The sequence below is a fragment of the Meriones unguiculatus genome, chromosome 2 (genome assembly GCF_030254825.1).
Source record: "Meriones unguiculatus strain TT.TT164.6M chromosome 2, Bangor_MerUng_6.1, whole genome shotgun sequence".
Classification (NCBI taxonomy): Eukaryota; Metazoa; Chordata; class Mammalia; order Rodentia; family Muridae; genus Meriones; species Meriones unguiculatus.
Window position 1 is genome coordinate 30,730,159 of NC_083350.1, and position 26,840 is coordinate 30,756,998.

Sequence of the window (26,840 nt, forward strand, 5' to 3'; positions counted from 1 at the left end):
AGATATGAGTGTGATTGAGTGTGTATGAGCACCTGAATCTCTCTCTCTCTCTCTCTCTCTCTCTCTCTCTATATATATATATATATATATATATATATATATACATATATATATATATATTATATATTATATATATATAATGTGTAATTTTGCCTATATATAAATAATATGATTCCCTGATGCTTTCTCAAACATCCTTAGTGTTGTTTATTCCTCTTCCTTTCCCTCTTCTGTTTTTTCCATTTTCCCCCTTCCTATCACCTGTCTGTCTGACTTATTTTTAGAAACTTGATCTCTCCCTCAACCTGATGATCACTAGTTGGCTACACTGACAGGCTAACAAGCTCCAGTTCCTATTAATTCTATCCTACTATTTTTATTACCTTCACCAGGATTACAGATTTACAGATGCATACAACCACACCCAGCTTTTTGTGTGGAAAAAAAAAAATTAACAGGCTGAGAAAGAAATTAGGGAAACAAAACCCTTCACAATGGCCACAAATAATATAGAATATCACGGGGCAACTCTACCCAACCCAATGAAAGACCTGTGTAACAGGAACTTCAAGTCTCTGAAGAATGAAATTGAAGAAGATATCAGAAGATGGGAAGATCTCCCATGCTCATGGACTGGTAAGGTTAACATAGTAAAAATGGCCACCTTACCAAAAGCAATCTACAGATTCAATGCTATTTCCATCAAAATTCTAGCACTACTCTTTACGAACCTTGAAAGAGCAATTCTCAACTTCATATGGAAAAATAAGAAACCCAGGATAGCTAAAACGATCCTGTACAATAAAAGAACTCCTGGAGGCATTACCATCCCTGCTTTCAAGCCGTACTACAGAGGAATAGTAATAAAAACCTCATGGTACTGGCATATAAAAAGACAGGTTGAACAATAGAACTGAATCAAAGACCCAGAAATAAACCTATACACCTACAGACACATGATTTTTAACAGAGAAGCCAAAACCATACAATGGTAAAAAGGAAGCGTTGTTAACAAATGGTGCTGGTCTAACTAGATGTCTGCATGTGGAAGAATGCAAAAAGATCCGTATTTATCACTTGGTACTGGGTATCTTTATGGCTTTGTTACACCTACTTTGTTCTTTTAATCCCCTCTCTCATCTCCTCTGCATCTCCTCTACCATTATAGATGTTTGCATTTCTGCAACCTGGCCCTCCTCCATCAGGCTCTAGAGTGTTTTGCCTCACTCATTAAATGATAATTCCCACATGCAGATTCAGGCCTATGATGTCATTCATTTATTTGAATTGTCTCAAAAATGCAAATTTGTAGTGACAGGGCCTGGAGAACTGTTGTCTAGGATTGGGCTGGTAATAGATTTCAGGAATGTTGGGAAGCAACAATAATATTCCAGAACTAGATTGTGATAGTAGTTACTCATTTCAATAAAGGCACTGCAAATTATCTAATTGTATATTTAAGATAGATATATTTACAACATGTAATATACTTCAATTAAGTTGTTTGGAGAGGAAAGAAATGCAAAAGGTTGCCATTTTTTTTTCATGAGTTTGCTAATTGCCCTAATGTGCAAGAGCATAAAATAAAGAGCCAGGAAGATGGTTCAGCAGCTAAAGTAGCTTGCTACTCCAAGGTAAAAGCCTGCTGGCCTGAGTTTTATCTCCAGAACACACATAAATTGGGGAGAAGACGGTTGAGTCCACAAGGTTTTCTTCTCATCTCCATATCTGAGCTGTGGCACAGATGTCTCTCCCTTCCGACTTATATTTGTCCAATTTCACACCTGCATAAGAAAAAAATAAGATAAGCCAGGTGCAGTGGTGCACATCCATAATCACAGCACTCAGGGAGGCAGAGTCAGGTTGATCTCTGTGAGTTTGAGACCAACCTGGTTTACAAAGCAAGTCCAAGACAACCAAGACTGCAAAGAAAATTTGTCTCAACATACTAAGCTAATGAAACTCCTATGCTTTGTTCCCACTGGGACTCCCTGTGGTTCCTGGAGTGTACAGTAATATTTTATCACTGTGAAATTTTCATAAGGAGAATACAAGATCAACAAGCAATCAATTAAAGTAATATCAGGATCCTCGTGCATAGTGAAGGTAAAAGTAGAATTTAGGAAAAGAATACTTTAATCTTACCAGGAATGTAAATTCCATTTCAGTATGCAGCATTGTTCTAGTTTTGCTTATTGGCAGTTAGTGCATGCAGAGCTGAGACTGCGAATTTTAACTTTAAAGCAATTTAGTGAGAAAGAAAAATGCCAAGCTCAATATCCTTAGTCATCAGGGAAATGCAAATCAAAAAGGCCCTGAGATTCCATCTCATACCAACCAGAATGGCTAAGATCAAAATCTCAAGTGACAGCACATGCTGGCTAGGGTATGGAGAAAGAAGAACATTTCTCCATTGCTGGTGGGAGTGCAAACTTGTACAACCACTTTGGAAATCAGTCTGAAGCTTTCTCAAAAGATTGGGAAAAGCTCTTCCTCAAGACCCAACGATACTACTCCTGGGTATATACCCAAAAGACACTCCACCATACAACAAAGGCACTCTCCCTGCTTTGTTCATAGCAGCTTTATTAATCAACCTATGTGTCCCTCAACCGAAGAATGGATAAAGAAACTATGGTGCATTTACACAATGGAATACTATTCCACTATTAAAAACAAAGAAATCATGAAATTTTCAGGCAGATGGATGAAACTAGAAAAGATCATCCTGAGTGAGAGAATCCAGACCCAGAAAGATACACATGGTATGTGCTCAATTATAAGTAGATTTCAGCCATATAGTACAGGATAACAAACTAAAAGTCACATACCTGAAGAAGATACTTGATAAGGAGGATCCAGGGGAGGGTGCAGAAATCTCACTCAGGAAGGGAAAGAGAATAGGCAGGGGTAATGGTTGAAGTAAGGGAACAAGGTAGGAGACGGGCACAGAGAGTTAAGAGGTGGAGATCATACCTGAGGAGAGCAAGAGCAAGAGGACAGAAGGCCTGTAGAGAAAAGAAAAACTGAGGGTGGGGGTAGCTCTGTGACAAGCTGGAGATCTTAGTCACGGTAGGCCCCTGGGAAGAGATGAGGGATAGTCAAGCAGAGGCTCCTAGTAGCAGAAGCCATAGGAGACACCCTCTAACTACACAAGTCTCCCAGTAGAAGGAGGGAAAAACCAACCCACCCATGAAAACTTCTCCCCAAAATTTACCCTACCTACAAGATGTGCAAGGATAAAGACAGAGCAGATAGAGCAGAAATTGAAGCAATATCCACTCAATGCCTGGCCCAACCAAAGACCCACCCAATGGAGGAGAGCCAACCCCTGACACTATGAAGGATACTCTGCTAAACTTGAAGACAGGAGCCTGTCAGAGCTGTCTTCTGAGAGGATCTACCCAGCAATGCCTTAAAACAAATGCTGAGACTCACAGCCAAACATTGGGCAATGCTTAGGGAGTCTTGTGGAAAAGTGGGAGGAAAGAGAAAAGGACATGGAGATGACAGGAGCTCCACAAAAAGGCCAACAGAGCCCAGGGCTCAAAGGGGCTTTGCTGAGGCTGAAGCATCAACCAAGGACCATGCATAGACTGAACCTAAACCCTTCTACAAAAATGTAGCCTAGGGGCAGTTTAGGCTTCATGTGGGTCCTCAAGTAAGGAAAGGGGGAACGGGGGGGGGGGGCTGCATCTGACATGGATTCTCTTGCCAGCTTTTTAATCACTTTCCTCTAGCAGGACTGCCTCACTAGGCCACAGGGAAGAGGACACCGTCAGTCCTTATGCAACTTGATGAGCTGGGGTGGATGAGAGGGGAGATTCCCTTTTCTGAGGAAGAGGGGAGAAGGGAGGGAGGAAGGCTGGGACTGTAAGGTGAGGAGGGATGGAGCTACAAACAGTATGTAAACTTGAATACAAATAAATAAATTAAGTATTTAAAAGATTCTGCACAGCTGGTGTAGAGGAAAGTATAAACAACAGGGGGAAGAAGAAGGAAACCCGTTATTGGGAAAGGAACCTAGGGTTACTTGCATTAGCCTACATTAGTATATTCCACCAGAAAGGCCATTTGCGAAGGGCACACAGTGGTTTATGTCCATGGAGACTATGGGAAGAGGCCCTCATTTTAAGGAGATGCTGTGGTTAGATGGAGGGATGGGTCTCCCTGCCAATTGGTTTGCTTGAGGATGGGTTAGAGGAAGGCCCAATAGGCCTCTTCCTTGGGGTTCTGAAAACCCTAAATAATTTGAAGATAAGTATTTATGCCTGCATCTTGAGACATCATAATTTTATCATCTTTTGGTAAGAAATGGGGTTTTCCTACATGTCCAGAACTTGATATAATCGAAAACCACAAACCCAATTTTTAGAATGGCCAAACATGAGTTTTATGAAGATTTTAAAAAGTTATGACCTGGCAAATGCTTATTTGTAAGGTTAGTATATCTTCCCTTATACATAAAAGAATTTTCTTCAAGAATGCAGTTTGTGGCCAGTCCATCTGCTGTTCTTATGAAGGATTAAAATGAGCTATTTTTGTGGAGGTTGAGCTGCAAGAGTATAAGAACTTTAGGCCAGCTTGTGCCAAAATGCCTGCTCTAGATTTTGTTTCATTATGTTGAATTTACTTATCAGTATGTTAACTCTCAAATACACTGAACTTTTAAAATATCCATTTCTTGTGTATGAGGAAGCCTCATTTTTCATTAAACATGGCTTTATGTGGTTTTCAGTTTTGTTTGATCATGCGCAGCCTTTATATGCTGTAGAACATTCTTCATGTCATTCTGAATGTCATTGCTCTCCAAGTTTGATTTTCATGGTGGAAGCTTTTCATAAAAATCATACCAGTAATCTTTGAAATGAAAGCCCAAGAGACATTTTATGTTCCCAAGAGTTGGTCAATGATGAGATACAGTCTTTCTGGAAAGAGAACTCTTTTATATGTGTTCTTCTTATACATCCAGGGCCTTACATCCATTGGTCATTGGGAAACTGACTTTCCCTTGTTTTCACATCTTGCAAATCAGTGCCAGTAACACTCAAAGGCTGTCTTGTTGGTGGTTCAGTTTTGTCTACAAGAATGTTTATAGGATGCCTAGAATGTTTATGGAAGTAAATTTACAGCATTGAAGAAAGTAGACTGGAAATGCCCAGAGCCAGCCTTGAGTCGCCTTCAGTCTGATTCATCCCTCAAGCTTTGAGATGCATGTGGATCTCTTGAACACTGTGTTAAATATGCTGAATCGGGATCAGTGGGCCTAAGGATGGGCTATAAAGCAACACAGAGATATCTTGGCCCTAGACCTTACACTTGGATGTGGAGGGATGACATGGAGAGTCCTCATAAGAGTCATGAGCCCATAGGAAGGTTGAAGGAGCACTTGTACATCATGCGCCAATCATGCATGCATTTACTCAGACTTTGGTCATCATCTATAGCATTGCAGGACAATGGCCGTACGATAGAGAGAAAAGAGAATATAACACTAACATTGCCTGAAAAGAATCTATGACAGCAGGCCTTTCTTAGTATTTTTTTCTTCCTAATTGACCTAACCATGCAATTACAGACTGATACAGAGATGGATGTCAGCTTGTTAGACCTAACTATTTATGCACTGTTTGGACTGCCCAAATACAGATTTACTATGCAAAATCCATCTTCCTCAAGTCACTTTGGCATTCTAAACTCTTGATCACTTGTCTGAAAAGAAAATACTTGCTGGGTAAGGAGGAGTAATCCTTAGTGATGATGTCTTCAGAGCCCAGAGAGGGCATTTGAATGAGAATTAAGGGTAAAGGTTAAAGTAGGGGGATCCTTGGCAGGAAAAGCTCTTCATCTTATGTTGTGTGGCATGCTGGGCTTAGCACAGCTAGAACATCCAGTTTTTCAAGGATAGCCTGAAATACAAGTTTCCGTGCAATATTCCATTTATACAATGTTTGCTATGAATTCTAATTCTTTAGAATGATCCAAGCCAAGAAAGCACATCTGTGTGCCAGGAGCCATTCATTTGCAATGCCCGGTGCTAAGTCCTCTGTGGTCCCTTAATACACGCCTCATGATTGGAAAATTATAAATTTTCCAAAGGAAACTCACTGCTCTTCTGTCCTTAGGTGCTTTGCTCAGAAGGAACAGTTTCAGGTTTCTGCATTTGGTAGCGGGGTCTAAGATTGGTACACGATCATAATAAAAGCTGTCTTTCCTTCTTCGTTCTCCTTCCAGATTACAGGACAGGCCCGTGTTTCACACAAGTCAATAATCAGATGTGCCAGGGACAGCTGACAGGCATCGTCTGCACAAAGACGCTGTGCTGTGCCACCGTTGGACGAGCCTGGGGTCATCCTTGTGAGACGTGTCCCGCCCAGCCTCAGCCCTGCCGCCGGGGTTTTATCCCCAACATTCGCACGGGAGCGTGTCAAGGTGGGTGAACTATGCTTGCCACCACAAGTGTCACCTCTTTGACTGGAATCAGGAAACGTGGAGCTGCGGTGGGAACTGTGGACTCAGTACCCATTGCCACATGGTGGGTCCTGCTGAGAGGTCTGATTAGAGGTGGTGTATACTTATAGTTTACGTTTTAGTGGCCAAAGAATTTCAACTCATAGCATTAATGGAGGGGAAGAAGATGAAAAGTAAAGGAACTTTTTAAAATGATAGCTTAAAACATATAATGCATTAAGGCGGCTAGCAACTCTCTCTGTATCCAGGAGGCAGGCGCAACTTTTTCTGTACACACACACATATACACTACACACACAAAACAAAACAAAACAAAACCCCTGACATTGGAAGCCAGACAAAGACAACTGATGAAAGGGACTAAAAAACTTCACAAAAATGACAAAGAAAAATTTTACCAGGTAGAGAAAAAGGCTTCTACTGATTGAAAAACACAGAACTTGACTGAGAAGATAGTAAGAATCCCATGAGCATGTATATCTGTTTTGTTTTGTTTTGTTTTGTTTGTTTGTTTTAAAGTCAGCTTCAGGCGTCACGCCACCTTCTTCTCGTTCAGGCTCAGGTTCAGTTCCTGAACCGTTCCCAGCACCCATCTGTAACTCCAGTTCTAGGGCAGACTGCTCCCTCTGCTGGCCTCCACAGGCACTGCAAGAACGTGTGCACATTGATGCAGGCTAAACACTCATACACATAAAAAAATGAGTCAAGCTATCTTGACGTCACATGTTCTGATATAAACACGTTCAAATATAATTGTTTTCTTGCCTTTGGTCCCTATGTCTATAAATGAGCCCTCTTGTATCGATATACCATTGGATACATATTTCCATTTTTGGCATAAACTAAAAATGTGCCACCCATTGCTAGTTTTTGTTTTTGTTTTTTTTTGTTGTTGTTGTGTTTGTTTTTGTTTTTATTTTATTTACTTATTTTTTGATGATTTTATTATTTTACGACAAGAGTTCTTGGAGAAATTGGGGAGCGTATTTTCATAAGCTGATTAACAGAGCTTTGTTACATTGTTTATAACCTTACTTAATTGCTTCAGTTAAGTAAGGCTCACATTTCAAAATATTTGCCTTAATTCTATAAAATCTTTGCATGAAATTTGGGTACTAGAGAATTAATTGTCAATTGTTGCTTGTCTGAGGTTTTGAGGATGTGGTTAGCAAGTCTGGGCTTCCCTCTTGTTTTTACAGACAGTACTGGTGTGTGCTTCTAAATTAATTATTTCCATTTTACTTTGTTATAACGCACTCTTTTCTTTCAACTACTAGCCTCATCTACCTAAAAGATATCATGTATGGTACTTTGAGAGTATGACTTTTTTTTTATTTTGGAACAAGTTCTCACTCTTTATCCCACTAACTTCTGTTCCTCCTGCTCCCAGGTCTCAAATGCTAAGATTTGGGGTATGAACTCCCATGCCTGGCTTAAAGGAATGTTTTTATAGGGAGAAAGCATACTTAAGGGAATGGAGTCACAAGGTATAGATCAAACTCCTGAATGACTTAGGAAAATTAAGAAATTTTTTTTTTTCATTTTCAAAGGTCAAACGTGGTAAACTTTATTTAAAATGTTCTTTGCACTATTATTATGACTCTCCTTTAAAGCTTTTCACCAGTTCAAAATATAGTATCTAACTTTCTCCAGTGAGGAGAGTATAATTAGCAATACTAGAATGAATATGAGATATCAGCTTTTAATATAAAAATCTTCCTACTTTACTGTGAAATCCACTCAGCTAATTCTGCTTACTAGCTATGAAAGCCCTGGGTTTCACTGCCACAGCTTTAAATGTCAGAATGTTGCTGTGTAATGAACGCTTAACGGACAAAATGAAAACTAATAATTATGCAAACTATTTTAAAATAGACAGGTATAGATGGCTGATGCTAGAGGGGCTTCATTTTTAAAAGTGCTGTTTTTGTATAAAAATAATAAATGGCAGTTTTTTTCTATTAAAAGAAATAAGGAAACTGTAAAGCTGTATAGTCTGGGAGGCTTCCTAAATAAAGGGCTCCCCCCGCTTGGGAAAAGGCATTTTAAACAACTATGCAATGTATGCTGTCATGTCAAATGTCTTTCCACCCCACACTTTAAAAGATGGCTGAAGATACCCTGTGTAATCTGGCTTCATGCTTCAGCTTATTTTATGACATCCCTCTGATCTGTCTTCCAGGAAAGGAAGTGCCTAGGGATGTTGTCTACTTTTCTGTAATAAGAATGAGAGTGTATTTCACAATAATGAAGCCTTAATGCTTTAACCTACCCAGTATCTAAACATTTTGTCCTTTATTTTACTTCTCAGTTGACTTTCGTTTGAGCCAGAGAGACTTTAAAACACCCTGAGGTTTGACTTCAATACAAACTTTCTTTGGACTGTTAGCACTAGTTTTACTGACATGTTAAAACTATGCTAAGTCTTTTGTAAGCTTAAAGTCTCTAATTCACACCCACAAAGATGCCCTGTGTGTGGGTTTACTGAAAATAATAGGAAACTCTGACATGGAAACTGACACACAAGCTGTAACAGAAAAAAGAAAGACACAGAAGACATAAAGTATAGCCTTACCTTTTTAATTTATTTATTTTTTATTAATTACAGTTTATTGACTTTGTATCCCAGCTGTAGCACCCTCCTTCATCCCCTCCCAATGCCACCATCCTTTCCTCATCTCCTCCTCCCATGCCCCTCTTCAAGTCCACTGATAGGGGATGTCCTCCTCCCCTTCACCCTGACCCTAGCCTATCAGTTCTCATCAGGACTGGCTGCATTGTCTTCCCTGTGGCTTGGTAAGGCTGCTCCCCTCTCAGGAGCAGGTGACCGAAGAGCCAGCTACTGATTTCATGTCAGAGACAGTCCCTGTTCCCATTACTAGGGAACCCACTTAGAGACTGAGCTGCCATGGGCTACATCCGTGCAGGAGTTCTAGCTTATCTTCATTCATGGTCCTTGGTTGGAGTTTCAGTCTCAGCACAAGGAGAGCAACAGAACTGAAAAATCTGGCCACAGGGGCCTTAAACTTTTTGTTCAGATCTCACCATGATGCATTGGCTGGCATGGGACTCGTTATATAGACCAGGCTGGCTTAGAACCCACGGAGATCCACTTGCTTCTGCTTCCCAAGGACTAGGATTAAAGGCATGTTTCACCATACCCAGTATCTTATGTTTGTCAAATACACAAACATCCACTTTATATGGGCTCCTATTAAAAATTTTCTTTAAGAAGAAGACTGTAAATTTATAACAATGGGTATTTCTCTATGTGCTGTGTTTCTGCAATTGTAAATGTTTGTGACTACACTATTTTTTTAATCTTACAATGAAATATGTATCATTTGTCAGCTTTACTAAACTTTCAGTTTGAACTGATTGTAGCAACTTTTCACAGTTTTTATAATGTATTCATTTTATGTATAAGGTTTACCATAAAAATTTACCCAGTTACATAATTATTGCCTGTAAAGAAGTTAAATCAAATTTACATAGATATAAAATGAAAATTTTAATGGGCTCGACAGTGTGTTCTAATCCAGCCTGGTTTATATGGAAAGGCCCTGTCTCAAGGAAATAAACAGATAAGGGAGGACATGACTTTCAAACACTCTCAACAAAAGACTTTTAAAAATCTCAATTCATGGCTGCAGCAATCCATGTTGATAATCCTGTGGCTAGTCCTGCGTCCACTCCGGTAGAATTTACTGTGACAATGGCCACTCTCAGCTGCTCCATCGTAGTATCGAATTCTCCAGTCCAATTACCTAAAATATAGCTCGACAATTGTTTAGACAGATTTGCAGCACAGGAAAAATTCTCATGTTGTATGCTAGTGACACAAAGTCCAGCATACTTTCATTGACAGCCAGGTTGAGCGATTTGCCATAGGGTATTAATTTGCTCCTGCAAGAGGTCAATCCTCTGATTGAACACCATCAAGCTTCCTTTTAGTTGAGCATTAATTCCTTTATGTACAACTAAGGCATGAGCTACATTGGCTAAATGATTATTCAGGGTCTGAGCAGTCTGCCCAGTATGACTCATGGCTAATGCCCTGGTGGTAGCTCCAACAGCCGTCAATGAGATGGTAGTAACAATGGTGGCTGTAGTTCCAAGATCCCTTTTCTGTCTGAAGAGAGTCATAGCGTGAGGGGCATCAATGGGCACAGGCACCCAGTGAGGCATGCGAGTAACCAGGGCATACCTAAATTTACTAGCATTCCAGCATTGGGCAAAAAAGCAAGTATCATTACCACAATTACTTGGCTCTATCTGGCTAATAATGAATACTGCAGCCATGAATCATCTGAAGGAATGGGCGGGCATGGGAGTGTTAGCAGGCCTTCTGGTGTTGGTCTCCTTGGTTTGCCTGTGGTATATATGCAAGATTAGAGTCTCACAACAGTGTGATGCAGCCATGATCATTCAGGCCTTTACAGCCATTGAAGCAGGACATTCTCCCCAAGCATGGTTGGCTACCATAAAAAGCTAAAATGACACGCTCAGGATGCGAGGCTAAGCACTGCACTCAGGGTCAGCCGCTTTGGACCCAGAGAAGAGCATGTCTGATTGCATGCAGGTTGATGCCCCAGGTCCCGCCTCTGAGAAAAAGGTATCGGACGGGTCTGATGCTCTTTGGGTGGATGACACCTAAATGAACATCTGTACAAAGTCCCAATTTATTTCTAATATCAGAGATCAGACCTCTACTCTTGCCTGATGCGTCTAAAACAAAAAGGGGGAACTGTAGAGAGCTGCGGAATGCTATGCCTTAAAGATGGAGCTGGTTTCCGCCTTCCACCTTCCCGATGGTGAGTGCTCTCTGTCACGAACAACTCCACATTTGTCTAAGGCCGAGGATCTGGCTTGCTTCCATGTATGTGGACCTATCTGCATTGCCCCCGTGGCACGCCTGGGTTGGCTACCCAGAGGCTATTTAAGCTGTGGGCTGGCTTTCCCCAGGGTCCGAGGATTGTTCAATGTTCCTGAATAAACTGCATTGAAAAAAAAAATCCATGTAAAATTATTGCAACACATTTGCTTTCCATTCTGAATGCAGCCTAGTGTCATTAAACTAGCAGAATAAAATGTTGTTTTGGCTTAAAAAAAAATCTCAATTTAGCATGTTAACTACTTTATATCATTTTATTATTTATTTATTATATTAACTATATCATATTAACATGTTTATAGATTTTGTTTTATTTTGGTTTCTTGTGTATGGCTTTTGTCAGATTAAAGATGTTATATTGCATTCCTGAATTAATGAGGCTTTTAGAATCGTGAATTAGAGTTTAATTCCTGGTGATTGCATTTGCTGCTTGTGACCAGTAATGACTTCATTTAACTTTGGCTTCCTACTTTTTAAGTTGTCAAAGTGGTTTTTTTGGTTGTTGTTTTTGTTTTTGTTTTTTTGGTGAATAGCGTAAAATTGGGTCTTGATGTTTCAGAATAAAATATTACAGTCTCAGTCCTCTAAGTTTGATTGTTGCACACTTTAAATTTCATATAAATGTGAATATTATCAAGCTGAAATCTGTATTTTACTTTCTTTTGTATTGTTTACCTTTTCCTGCTTCTGTTGGGTTAACAATGTTTGCATTGGCTTTATTTCAAGTGGATTGTTAACTATGCTTTTGTTCACTTTATAGTTTTTTCTGCACATATTTAACACCCCATGGTGTGTTTCAAATATGAACAAGCCATTTTTATAGTATAGTAACTTTACACCCCAATTCTTCTGTTCTTATCTTCTAACTTGTACTACTTTTTATTGTTTTACTTTTTAATTCTTTATGCATTGTAACCTACAAAATACATTACTTTTATTTGTCATTTAATATACAGCCAACAATTATCTTTTAAATTTTCAAAAATAAGAGAAATATATTTTATATTTCTCAGCACATTTACTGTTTCCAGTGCCTTTCATTTCGAGTTAAGGTTATAAGTTCCATCTCACTTTTAACTGAAGAAATTAATTTGATGTTTCTTAGAAATGCTCATATTTCATTTGTTGATAACTTTCATTATTACTTCATTAATTTCACTGTGGCATATTTATTCTTAAATGGATGAAATCAATAAACAGTAGAAAGATGAAGGCCATGACAGTATCTAAAACTGAGGTTTTAAATAAGAAGTTGATAACCCCAGTACAATACTGTTTAAGAGAAATAGATCCATAACTTTCAGACAAGGAAATAAAACCTCAAATAAGCTTAGTAACAAGCAATTGGAATAGTGTAAGCTAAAATACTGTATTTTTACAATTGTTAGATCAAAGAAAATTAAGAGATTAGATAGTAGTAGCAAAAAATGGGAAATTAGTAGTAAGAAAGAAGAAAGACGGGGTCTTCATGGGTTAGAGAGGTAGAGGAGGATGCTGAAGGCGTTCTGAAGAGCGCAGAGTTCTCTTAATCATAGCGCATGTATGTATCTCCTGTGTCTATGGCAGAGAGATGGAATGAGTCCTTAGATGCTGAGCCTCATCAAGAAACACACTGGGGACACATAGGGACAGACTTGGGGCCGGAACCAGGAGAACACACAGTAAGAAGCATTCTGTTTCAAAACGAAACAGTAAATTGTCACAGCACAACAAAACACAGCAAGGTAGATCTCCAGGTGGCACCTTTCCCCAGAAAAAGATGTCCACCTAAGTGAAAGACCAAGCACACAGACAGGGTCTGCTCCCCTCACCCTGCTGTTCTGGAAAAACTGTCTCCCTGGTACATAAAAGAAGCACAGTGGTGTCATCTGGAAATCGGTTTTGCTTATGTTGAAAATGTTTTCTACTTTGCAGATGTCGACGAGTGCCAGGCGATTCCAGGACTGTGCCAGGGGGGAAACTGTATCAACACAGTGGGATCTTTCGAGTGCAGATGCCCCGCTGGTCACAAGCAGAGTGAAACAACCCAGAAATGTGAAGGTGAGCACGCTGTGGGGGGCAAGCCCCCTTGCTGACTCTAAATCCAAAACTAGTCAGTAAATACTTAAAACATGCATTTGGAACTGTTGGAACTAATGACCCTAGCCATGATTCTTTATCTCAACATGAAAATGTAGGTGTAGCCCATAGCATTTCGGTGTTAGGACTGTATCTTGTAGCCTTAAAGGATTTGAGCTGCAATAAGGCAGTGTAGATTTTGCATCTGGTTAATCTCGCTAGCTACAAGGTATTGAGAATCATTCTGCCTCTTCTAATCTCTTTCATAAGCTGGGTTTTCATTTCCTCTGTGAACTTGTTTCAAATAGAGTAAAGTTTATTGCCCTTACTTATCTATGACTAAGTCTGTGTCACTGTTATAAAACTGTTATAAGAAATTTCTAAATGCATGTTAACTTTTTCGATCGTTATCCTACCTTAATCAATTTATTTCATCACCGATAAAAATTTTAATCTCCCTCTCTCTCTCTGTGTATGCGTGTGTATAATATATGTATATGTGTGTACATGCTCCTGTGTGTGAGGACAGGCATATAGACACCTTGGTGTCTATACGCCATGGTATATGTGTGGAGGGTGGGTGAGCTTCAGGTGTCTGGCCTCATCTTCCATCTTGTTTGAGACAAGTCACTTGCATTCTCCTATCTCTGCCTTTTATCTCACTATATAAGCACTAGGGTTACAGAAATATTACCAATCTGCCTTTAGATGGACTCTGAAGATCTGAACTTAGATCCTCTTGCTTCCACAGCAGGCCTTTATCCACTGAGCTGCCATCTAACCCAAAGGTAGTTTCTAAAGGCAGAGACACATAAAGTCTAGCTAGTTGTAAAGAAGCATTCTCATTTACTCTAGTTAAGGTAGTTCCCTTTCCTTTTTTATAAAAGGCAGTAGTTTGTTTATTTTGTGTTGATCAGTTAAAAAGAGGTGTGCCCGTCTGTATAGAAAAGACAATGGGAAGGTGAAGTATCAAGTGTTTAATTGTACAAGGCTAAGGGGAATCTGTTAGGAAGGAAGAGATAGCATGGCGGCATTTTCCATGTTCTTCTATTTATTTACAGTTAGTCTAAACTCATTTCTATACTCTGACACATTTGCTACCAGATAATTTCATTCTCCTCACAACAGGGAAGGTGAAAAGAATGTAGTTGATTATTTTAGGGACCAAATAATTCTTTCCTGACACTTTTTAATAATATTCAAGTGGTTTGTGCAATTTCAATATAATATTAAAAATCACCAATCTACTTGCAACGAAAAGGTTAAGAAAAATACTTTCAAAGTGAAGTAAATTATCTGAGTTAACACAGGAAGTGGCTCAAACATTAAATGGTCTACAGAAAGGATGCTACTATTTCGAAAAGCCTCCTAGGTTTTTGGAGGAGTTTATTCTATTGCTTACTTTCTTTCACTCCCTTCTCCTTTTAACTTCTGGAATAAAGTCTAAATCCTATCCAAGAGTGAGGGAAGAAAAGCCAGTCTTCGGTTGTAGGTGAGAAGGCACAGCCACTGACTGATTCTAGTGGTTGTGACATTTCCGCTACACACCAAACAATGACTTTCTTTTTAGCTGAAAAGGGAAGAAACCTTTTCTCCATCCCATTTCATCATCAGATCACGCAGAGCCAAGGCAGAGCTCAGGGGAAGACAGGGCCACTCTTTATTCTCGCTCGACTAGTTCTTTGGGAGTTATTGATATAACATAGGCACCACCCGGGGCCCTGAACCCAGTCATGTCTTGGCTTACTTCCTGCTCAGGCAGCCAACTCCATTTAAACATTGCCCAGAAAGAATTATATGATTTAGTATTTATGATTTGTGGGAATGGGAGAATTGGAACAAGGGCTGATTAGGACTGGAAACCTAAAGGTTTTGTGAAAGCTTTGCTTGTTTATAAAGCATATTTATTTAGCTAGGTCTTAAAAGTGACTATTACCAATTTTCTTTGGGTAATGCTGTTCCTGTGTATAAAAAAAGCAAGCAGTACTCATATAAAATTATTTAATTCAATTGGTATCAAAATGTACTTTCAAACACCAGAGCTGTGGCTAGACACAATGTCAGGTTTTGAATTATACTCATATATAGTTTAATATAGTGTTGTCATAAGCTTAAATTTGATGTGTGTTCTAAATAAAAATATAACCAATGCAGTTACTTCTATCTATCAAAGCCTAGGTATTTAAATTTAAGTGTTAAAAAATGTAAAACGGAATATTGCAGATTTATTTAAAAATTGTGCCCTTCCTGTTTTTACTATGTGAAATCGGGTGCTTTTGTTCATGTAAAATGAACCTCTGAAGTTCCTCTGTCTGCTCAAAAACAAAGATGCTACACCATTCTGGGGTCTGTGTCACTGAAGAGGTGGCATTCTTAGCAGGAAACTACAACTCTAGGCTGTTAGTTTTTTGGTAATTGTGATGGCATTGCACTTTGTGTGCATTTGTTAAATATTTCTTTCCAATGCTTGAATAAGATTCCTGAGGACAGAAATTCTTCCTTCTTCACTACTGTGTTCCAGATCTGAGAACTCTTTCTGATATACTTAGCAGATTCCTTACCAATAAATGTTGATTAGCAGTGATATATTTGGCTTAAGTTAATGTTCAAAAAGTAGGCAAACTGTGAGACCAGGATAAAGCTGTGTTTGGAAAGAAAAAATTGACTAAGTGGTATTTTTCCTTCATTGGACCATCTTTCATTTCCCTTTTAAAATATCTATTTATTCTATTAATTAATTAATTGGATACTGGGTATCACCGGGTAGCCTGACTGTCTGGAAGTCACTAGGTAGCCCAGGCTGGCTTTAAACGTGTAGCTATCTTCCTGCCTCTGCTTTCAGAGTCTGGGATTGCTGGACAGTACCCTTGTGCTCACCTCCATTTTTTAAGGTTCATTTTATTTATTTTTTATTAATTACACTTTAATTAATTTAATTTAATTTAATTAATTAAAGTGTAATTTGTATCCCCCCATAAGCCCCTCCCTCCCCCCTCCCAATCCCACCCTTCCTTCCCTTTCTTCATGAATGCCCCTCCCCAAGTCCAGTGATAAGGGATGTCCTCTTCTCCTTCCTTCTGATCTTAGTCTATCAGATCTCATCAGGAGTGGCTGCATTGTCATCTTCTGTGGCCTGGTAAGACTGCTTCCCCCTCAGGGGGAGGTGATCAAAGAACAGGCCAATCAGATTATGTCAGAGGCAGTCCCTCTTCCCATCACTATGTAACCCACTTGGACACTAAACTGCCATGGGCTACATCTGTGCAGGGGTTCTAGGTTTTCTCCATGCCTGGTACTTGGTTGGAGCATGAGTCTCTGGGAAGACTCCTGTGTTCAAATTTTCTGGTTCTGTTGCTCTCCTTGTGGGGTTCCTGTCCTCTCCAGATCTTACTATTTCCCACTTCTTACATAAGATTCCATGCACTCTGCCCAACAGTTGACCCTAAGTCTCAGCATCTGCTTTGATAGTCTGCAGGGCAGAGCCTTTCAGAGGCCCTCTGTGGCAGGTTCCTAGGTTGTTTCCTGTTTTCTTCTTCTTCTGATGTCCATCCTCATTGCCTTTCGGGATGGGAATTGAGCATTTTAGTCAGGGTCCTCCCTCTTGATTAGTTTCTTTAGATGTACAAATTTTAGTAGTTTATCCTATGTTTTATATAGTTGCTCTGTTGTGTTTGAGCTATGAGAAACCAGTTTTCCCTCTCATGCTCAGTATAGACTACTAGACAAGCCCTACATCCAGCTCAGATCTGGAAGACATATACATGTATACATCTATATTTGTTCATGTTTGTGTAAAGAAAGTCATTTCTCCGTTCCCTTTGGTTAAGGACATAATTCCATAAAATTCCTCATGATGGCCACTGCAACCATGTTTTACTTCTCCTGAGCCAGTTTGCTCCTATGATCTGATTTCCTAATTCTGCCAGACAGCAGGCAAATGATTCTTCAGTGAAGTAAACTATCTCTAATTCCTTCACATCCAAGGAGGAGGTTGGCTCGGCCACTTATCCCACTCAGACATTCATTAATATAAATATATGTGTAGCTCAAATGAAGACAAGACACTAAGGAACTCCATGCAATGTGATGCCGCACCGCTGAGGCGGCCAAGACTTCTTTCTGCAAACTCCCTCTCTTGGTTTGCCTTGCCCTCCCTGCACATGGATAGAGACAAGAGGGTGCCAGGTGTCCTTGCCTGCTCCCCTCTTCCCCAACGTACCTTCTCTGACTTTCTGAAGAGTATTTGGCCCCGGCCTGTTCAAACAGCATTTTGTCGTTTGGCATCTGAGACAACAAATGTAATTATTTGCTCTTGCAAAACTCCTGAAACGTGCTGGCACAGTGTCTTTTGCTGCTAACGCAGTTCTACTTTGACAAACCTGGGGAGATAAATTCACCACGCTAGGATGAAAACTATTTGCTTTCACTCAGATTTCCAAGAGTAAATTAATTTTAAAATAAATAATAAATGACCTGGGCTGTTCCTCAGAGGGAAGCCTGTGTAAGAAATGTTTAGTGAGGGAAGCCGATTGGTAGCAATGGAAGACGGTGGAAACTTGGAGGTCACCAATGCAAAAATAATGCAAGCCAGTGTCTTTTAGAATTCTTCGGGAAGCTTAGAACTTTGAGGTTGAAACAGATATAGTCCCTCTGTTGAATGAGGATGTTGAGACTGCCATATCCAAACCCCGTCTCCCGGCCCCATAATAAATATTACTTAATCCTTCTGTCACTTACCCAACTGCATTTTAAGTGGATTTGTTTTTGGTGGGGTTTTGGGTTGTTGTTTTTTTTTTAATGCCTGAATCTGCCAGCAGACTCTATGTGGCAATAATAACGGCTGATATTCACTGTGCATTGATTATAACCTCTGGCAGTACTCAGACGGTAAGACAACCCAGTTTACAGCGGCTGTTGTGCAGAGTGATCACAGTGGAGCAGGAAAGCGGCTCACTCACATTAATCTGCTTTCACAGCTGAAAACTCCAAGGTGCAGAGAGCCAAGGAATGCTATCCAGGTAACATGAGTAAAAATGGCAGGCCTTGAGATCCAGTCCGTTCTTGATCAGGCCTGTCGATCAGACACGCGGTGGCAAGGGGCACAGCCCAACAGAGGACTACACTGAGCAGTAGCCCAGCTGTTCAGCACTTTCTCAGTTTGTGTAGTGTGGCAGGACTCTGGAACGTGTAACTGTGTCAGAATTAGATACAGTTTCATGGTCCAGTCACTGGCTATGGAGTCTGTAAGCTTCATGAATGAAAATGATGGCTTCTTCTTGATGTAACAAAGGCAGAAAACATGAAACTTAATTTCATTCTTCACATTGGTCTTCATATTCACAAGAAGGTTTCTCATGTCATTGATGGTGATAGTTGTCTGTAACCTGGAGCTCTCTGGCTCCAGAGGAGTCACCCATCACAGCTTTTTATTCAAACTGGTCATTTGAAGCATTTCCACACAGATAGTGTCCATGTGCCTTTCAGGAAACTGGCTTACAAGACCTACCTCCTTAGGACACTTACTTCCCTCTGAAGTGTGTTCTGTGGCCTCTCTGGATGATGCCTTTACACACCCAGATAGTAGAGTTTCTGTCACAGTCTATATTCATTAAAATGTAAAAATTTATTCTATGCCTCAGCACTGAAAAAAATCCAGTCACCTAAAGACTATAGACTTTAGTGGATCTAGAAAAGCAAGTCCAGTGTAAGGGTATAGCAGTGAAATAATTCACAGAAGTAGTCAACAGCAGTGCTCTAGAGAATAGTCCTAAAGTGGAAGTGTCCTCAACTATTCCAATGGAAACATAAGATGAAAGCTTAAAAGTAGAGAATTAGTGGCTGTGGTGACAATGCCTTTAATCTCAAAATCTAAAATACAGTATTTGTGTTATTAGCTTTCTGGTCAGAGAAAGAGAACCCCTAGTCCTTTATTTAAAATCACTAAGTGTCTCTGAAAGATTCTCTCCCAAAGAGATAGAACCCTCAAACAGTTTCTTTACACATCTTTGGCTTCTTTGTCTCCATATAAGGTGGCACACACTCAATCTGATGAGATGTAAGGAATAGGAGGTGAGAGAGAGGAAGAAAGTGGGTTATAGGAGAGATGATGTGGAAAGCAGAGTCACAATCACTCAAGCACACTGAACAACAGTGACTGTTTCTTTTTTTTTTTTTTTTTTTTTTTTTTCTTCTTGATTGTCAGGGGCCTAGCATGGAAGTAGCCTGGCCCAAAGACATTCAACAAAAAGTCCAGTAAAACAATGCATATATATTATGTAATTAATAAGGAAGATGACTGAGTATACAATGAATGATGTTGGACACCTGGACATCAAATTTGATAAATATTAGATTAGAATGTCATACCTTATACCAGTGGCTCTCCACCTTCCTTACGCTGCTACCCTTTAATATAGTTCCTCATGTTGTGGTGACCCTCCAACCATAAATTTATTTTCATTGCCACTTCATAACTATACTTTTGCTACTGTTATGAATCATAATGTAAATATCTGTGTTTTCTGATGGTCTCAGGGGAGCCCTGTGAAAGGGTCATTGAACCCTCAAAGGGATCATGCCTCACAGGGTGAGAACTGCTGCCTTTCTTACACCAAGATCAACCTTTTTTAATATTAACAACAATGAAGACACATGATATTCAACGTCATCATGAGTGTTGTGTGGTTCTCAACCTGAGAAGGCATACTCCAAGTTTTTGTCAACCCTGAATCTGTAGATGACTAGATTGGTAAAATCAACTCTATCAAAAAATAAATTACATGCTAATAAAAGAGAAAAAATCACAAACATGAATAAAAGAAAAATGCTGCGCTTAGCATATTTTTCAAAATATGTAAATAAATTCTATGAATTAGTAAGAACATCTAATAGAAAAGATCAAATGTCTGATTTGACTGTTGACAAAGGCAATTGTTATTTGACTACTGTTTTTAAACATGTTTTCCTTATATAGAATAAAACATACTGAGATAATTTTTTGGCTATAATCTATGATAAAATAAAATTCTAATGAAAACCGTATCACTAAAGGTGTTAGGCCATAGATATGATCACAAATTCCTGACAAAAATATCAGGAATATTTTTGACTATCAAAATACAAATCAACATACCACTAATCTATTCATTTTAGTCTTAAGATGTTGTCATATCTATATTCATCATTAAAAATTATTAAAAATTATGGACCTAAGATTCATTCTTTTTTTCTGTAATGGCAAAATACAGTAAACAATAAGAGAGTGGTAGACTGATTGTGTAAAACACAAAGTAGGGGCGATGGCCTTTAAAAAATTATGAACACCTTGTATGTTTACCTAAATGTATTAAAGATCTATTTCTTACCTACTTTGTGAGCCAATAAGCATGACAAAAACAAGTTGTAAAACATTTACATAACAATATGAAATGTTTTATTTATGTTGAGGTCTAGACCAAACAGAGCCTCTCTTCGGAAACCCAATGCATAAAGAGGGAACACGATTCCTTCTCTAACACCAGGAATATGTTTGGTAGAGCCAGTAACGGCCTTGGAGAAGCTATGGCTTGAGATCCTGAGAACCCTCCTCTTCCAGTAGAATTGTGGTTATCAATCCCAAAGTCACTGTGTGCTTGGTCTCTGACTTTTGATATCCTGTGTTCTCCATGTGCAACATTGATTAGCTTCCCATTGAGCTGACTTCTCACTGTAGGATGGCTTTTTACTGACTTTGTCCCATTTTTCTCCCACAAAATAGTATGTAAGATGCTGTTCTTAGTAAACTTGTTTGGCATAAGACATAGTTGTCCAGATATCTCTATGGCAGTCTTTCTCTCTTTTTATCTTATCATCTAGCCATCCCCCTGTAGAAAGACCTGCTGGCCCAAGTCAGTTATTTCCTTATTTCTGCACACATTATCAGAGGAAGGACCTGAGGAAACTCTCATTCAGTATCCTAAAACATGAAAACTGGATGACTTGTAAAAGGGGTGAGAAATGCCCCAGCCCTGGGTTTTTCTTTTTACCTACTTTGAGCCAATAAGCATATTAATAATCTATTAAAAGCAGAGATAATTAATTATACTCAAACAAATTGATAGTAAACTTCTGTGATCCAAAATTTTTGCTTTTTATGGTGCATTTATACTGGACTAGAAGTTTAAGGCAAATTCATTGGAAAATGGTGAATTAAAACTGGAAATTGGAAGCACCTGTTCTCCCATAAGCCATCTGGGAATGGAAACCGAGCAGTTGGGTTATCAGGCTGACTTTTAGATGCTCCTTCCCCCATCACCACATCCAAGAAAGAACCACTAGCAGGGTGGAGGGATGATAGGGACTCCAGACGAACAGCAAAGCAACAACTCTGAGCTGACCAAGCTAACGGAGAGTCCAGGCTCATCATGCTGACCAGAAGTCCGACATTCCCAATTTCTTTGCACAAATGGCTTCTGTGTGTATTCAGTAGCATTGTTACCACCTTGACAGTGTGGTTGGTCAGGCCAGCCATCTTTTAGTGAGCCAAACTAAAGGTATAAATAGGGAGCTGCTGAAGCACTTTGCTTTTAAAATTTCACACTAGCCAAAATGGTTTGTGGGAAGAAGCTCCATACATAATTTTCAGTGGAAAGGTAGAGGAGAAATTCTTTAAAAAAATTATTTTTGCTACATTCATATATTTACTTTAGTGTGTTCACACCGTGGCACACACAGAGGAGTCAAAGACAGCTAGCAAATATTGGTTCTCTCCTTTCATAGTATCTCAGATTGTCATCCTGGGCAGCAGGTTCCTTTATCTACCGAGTCATCTTGGAGGCCCAATGGGTAACATCATTGTTATGAACATGAATTTGTTGAAATAAGTATATATCCAAAAATAAAACTGCTCCAAAAAATGTTAACCTTTTAGAACGTAAGAATTGACTTTGGTAGTGAATCAAAACCTGAAACATCTAGCTCTGGACTCCTGAGATAACTCAGTGGGTAAAGCTTGAGTTCAGATTCCTAGCACCCAAATGGCACACTTGTGGGTGGTAGCCAGTGTCTGTAACCCCAGGGCTGGGAGGTAGAGACAGGGAGTGTCTCTAGAGCATTCTGGCCAGTCACTCCAGTTAGTCAGTTCAGTAAATGCCTATGAAGAAGAAGAGTGAGAAAGAGGAGGAGAAGGGAGAAGAGGAACAGAATGGAACAGAAGAAAGACTGTGATGGAGAGTCGGGGAAAATACTTGCCCTTGACCCTCACATGCATATGAACCTGCACACCTGCATAAGAGCAACCACACAGGCAGATCACGTTTTTAACTTCTGTCATAATTTTATTTTAATAATTTTATTCCCAAGAAAAGGAAGCATAGAGAGAGAAATTATAACTTAAATGTGAAGTATTACCCAGAATGTACATGGGAAGGAAGGAAAACAGAGAACCAGTAGCACAAAGTCGGTGCCCACACATCAGGACATTAGGAGCTATGCTGGCACCACCACGTTAAAGTCTCAACTTTGGTGTAATCATCATGCTTCACTTTTCTGCCCAAGATTTTCATGTGTGTCATATAAAACAGTATTTTTATGGCACAATTTATTGAGTTTTTTTTTATATATTTCAGTGGGGATGGCCATTTAGTACAGTATTCAATAATTCAGCTTTTACATGCAAGCAAAAATTTCTTTAAGAAATGTCCAGATGCATTCCTCATGAGTAAGCAGCAGTAAATTGTTTCCTACACAATAAGATGGTCATCTAAGAATGCAGAGAGGTGTGTCTAAACTAGCATAGCTAAAGTAAGAGACTAATGAGGTTCATCTCTGAAACTAGTAGGCTACAGAGTAAGCCATTTTGATTTTTGTCACTTTTCACAGAAAATACTAGAAAAAGACTTCATGAATTTTTGTGATTCCTGCATCTCCTTGTGAAGGTCACAATGTGCAACTAATAGGCCGAGCCTGGAATGACCTTTCCATACTAATATGTCTGGTTATACAATCCACTTATATATGTACACAGATAGTGTTTATATCATCAAAAATGTACAGACACTTTTTTAAAGCACTAGAGATTGAACACAGGGCTTGTTCATTCTGAGCAAGCCTTCTAACTCTCATCTGCATCCCCAGCTGTGTACCACTGCTTTAAAAGTTAATGAACAAACCCTTTTCGGAGAATTTTCAAAGTAGAGCACAACTAAGAAAATATAACTATACCAACTTGAAGGTCAGCTTTCTGTAGGAATTATATGTAGTATGTGTTAGTCAATGAGCATAGAGCCTTCATTAAGTTCTTTTTTCTTTTTCCAGAATGTAAGAAAAGAACAGGGGTAGATTATCACTCATGACATCAGACTTTTGGACTGGAATGCGGAACTAGATTCATTTTCACTTGAGACCATTTATCTAGAACATAAAAATAAATTACTCTTAAACATATCATTAGAGCATTGAGGAATGATCAAGTTCTTTAATTTTCTTATAGCATTTTGCCAGAATGCTTTAAAATATTGAAGTTTTACGTATCGCTTACTGAGAACAGGAGTGCACGGTACTGAATTCCTGAAACTTCGCCAAGTCCAAATGGTTATAGTAAATTTAACTTTGGAATTTCCTGACTTTCATGTTCATGAAATTTTAGTTTTTACTCAGCCTTAAAGGGAGACGTTCAATTCGTCTTCTCTGCATTGGAATTTTTAAGGAAATTGTGAAAGGTGGAGAAAATTGGAAGAAGATTGAGAATCTGCTGGAATATGGCTCTGTGTCCAAATGCTCACTAAGTATACTGGGTGTTCTGAGTTTGATCCCCAGCTCTGGGAGTGGGAACAAAAACCAAGAAAGACGGAGAAGACAATTTAATAGGGCTCCACTCCCCTGTTAGAGATACTGTCTTACAGATGGGTGATTCCGCCATGTTGAATCTTCAGTATTTTAAAGTTATAAATAATAATTGGCTTGATTTTTCCTTGAAGTCCATGTTCTAAATGCAATATTGTTTCCCATGTGTCTTAAGGTTGATTAGGAAGGAGTAAATAAATAAAATAAAATGATGGTTGGGGTCGGGGAAGGGGCAGCTAATCACTGTTGGTAAGTGGCCATGCTCTCCAAGAAAATCATTTCAGAATATAAATCAAAAACTAAAGCTCACGTTGTTTAACTATGTTACTAGTAACTTTTATGTGTTTTGAAGTGGAAGTAGTTTCCTGAGTCTTGTCACAATGCCACAAACATCATGATGGCATTGCCTCTTGCTGCCAGCACTTCATGCTCGAGTTACTCCAAACTAGTGTCTAGGAAAATGCAGAACTGACTTCAGGCCAATGGGGAACCATTTACTGCTCCATTGCACAATGGTAGCCTTTCTGAAAATGCTATTATTCAGCCCAAGTGCACAGGAAACTGTTTGTGAAAAGGTTCTACTAGCATCTATTCATGCTATTGTACAAAGACCATTTGAGATGCACTTTCCTAGACTGACAGCAATAGAAAAGAGATTCAAGAAATTAGATAGGTAGGTAGATAGATAGATAGATAGATAGATAGATAGATAGATAGATAGATAGCTAGATAGATAGATAGATGGATAGAAATATATAGATTTATAGAGATTGATTAATCTGTTAATACATAGATAAATGATAGAGATATACATATGTAGATGGAGATAGATGATAGAGATAGATAGACAGACAGACAGATAGATACTGCAGTTTTGCCTTGAAATGATATAAGGCATTGATGTCAAGCCATAGACTACAGCACTTTCCATACAGCCCCTGGTGTTCTCCATCATCTTCGAAGAATGTCCTTCTCTTCCATCTTTTCAGCGACTGCTATCACTCTCCAACTTTTTCTAAATTGTCAGTCATTCCCTAGTTTCTTCTCTGCTCACTTTCCCAGGTTCATTTGTTCCTTCATATACTTATTATGGACACATTTACTGAGTTCCTTAAACAAGTCACTTTTGCCTACTCTTGTGTGCACTTTTCCTCCACCTCAGTCATGGTTGGCCTGCTTACCTACTTGTTCAGCTCTCCTTTTCCCCAGAGAGATCTCTATTGGTTCATTTCTCTCTGAGTTCTCTTTCTACCAGGCACTATTCTTGCTGTCATACTGTCATGCCATCTCGTCCTTAGGTGTAGTACTATTCTTTTGATCACCACTGCCAGCTTCCAGAGAAGGAATTCAGAAACTCTGTAGTCTCCGCTCAGCGTTATTACTCTCATAGACTATTCTGACCTAGGGAAATATTGTGTTATATCCTGAAACCAGTTGGATCCTTCCTCTTCTATCTTCACATATTTTTTGTCAGTATTGTGTGCTTGGAATCAAGGGGAGGGATCAGGGTGCATTTTAAACTTGAGTGGCCGTGAAGATATGCATGTTTAATTGTCTGTGCTGGTGACTTCTGAGCAAACTGGGCTTTTTCTACCATCTGTCTTCTACTTCCCTCTATCAAGAAAGTGGGAAGTATTTAGTGTGAACTTGTTAAACCTCAAGTATTCCTCATATTCTCATTTTTCATCTCTCTGGCCTTTGGTGAAAGGTCTTTCAATTTTTTTTCAATGAAAGTTGTTCCAGCTCTTCAATTAACCCCATTCTCTTTCTATGCAGCTTTGACCTCCTGCCACCACTAGTGGGTTTTTTTTTTTTTTGAGTTTTTTAAATTTATTACAATTTATTCACTTTGAATCCCAGCTGTAGCCCCCTCTCTCATGCCCCCGCCCATCCCCTCCCAATCTTGGCCTCCCTTCCTCTTCGCCTCTCCCTTAGTCTATTGATAGGGACTGGTAAAGCTGTCCCCCCTGCACCAGGGGGAAGTGAGCAAAGAGTCAGCCACTGAGTTCATGTCAGAGACAACCACTGTTTGCCTAACTAGGGAACCCTCTTGGACATGAGCTGCCATGGGCTACTTCTGTGCAGGGGTTCTAAGTTATTTCCATGAATGGTCCTTGGTTGGATTATCAGTCTCAGAAAAGACCCTTGTGCCCAGATTTTTTGGTTCTGTTGCTCTCCTTATGGAGCTCCTGTCCCCTCCAGGTCTTTCTATCTCTCCCTTCTTTCCTAAGATTCCCCGCACTCTGCCCAAAGTTTAGCTGCCCAAAGTCTCAGCATCTGCTTTTTTTAATTCTAGCTGCTGTATTGCAGCTAAAGCCATCCCAAAGGCCACAATAGTCTCCCCACTGTACCTCAGTCACCTCTCACTACTGTTTCCTGCAGACTCTCTTCTGTAGCTTGATCTCAAAGCTGGTGTGTAGCAGTTACCCCAAGCTGCTCACTGACTATGGTTTTCTTTCCTTTTGGGACACTGTGTTTGTTCACTCAAGTCCCTGATAGAATAAATGGCTCAAAGTTGTAGGCGCTGAACATTCAACAGTCGTCAGAAGTCAAACTGAGACACAGTCTGAAGCTCAGATTCTTTGTCTTGTGTCAG

The 26,840-nt window shown here is 39.4% G+C and overlaps 1 protein-coding gene across 1 annotated transcript in view; it reads left to right on the forward strand.

The window, feature by feature from the left end:
• The window catches only part of Fbn2 (fibrillin 2), a 220,748-nt gene that overhangs the window by 64,343 nt on the left and 129,565 nt on the right, over nucleotides 1–26,840 (forward strand). Inside the window, exons 6-7 of the mRNA XM_021634127.2 lie at nucleotides 6,235–6,432; nucleotides 13,280–13,405. Coding sequence (XP_021489802.1) covers nucleotides 6,235–6,432; nucleotides 13,280–13,405 — 324 coding nt within the window. The remainder of the gene's footprint in view (nucleotides 1–6,234; nucleotides 6,433–13,279; nucleotides 13,406–26,840) is intronic.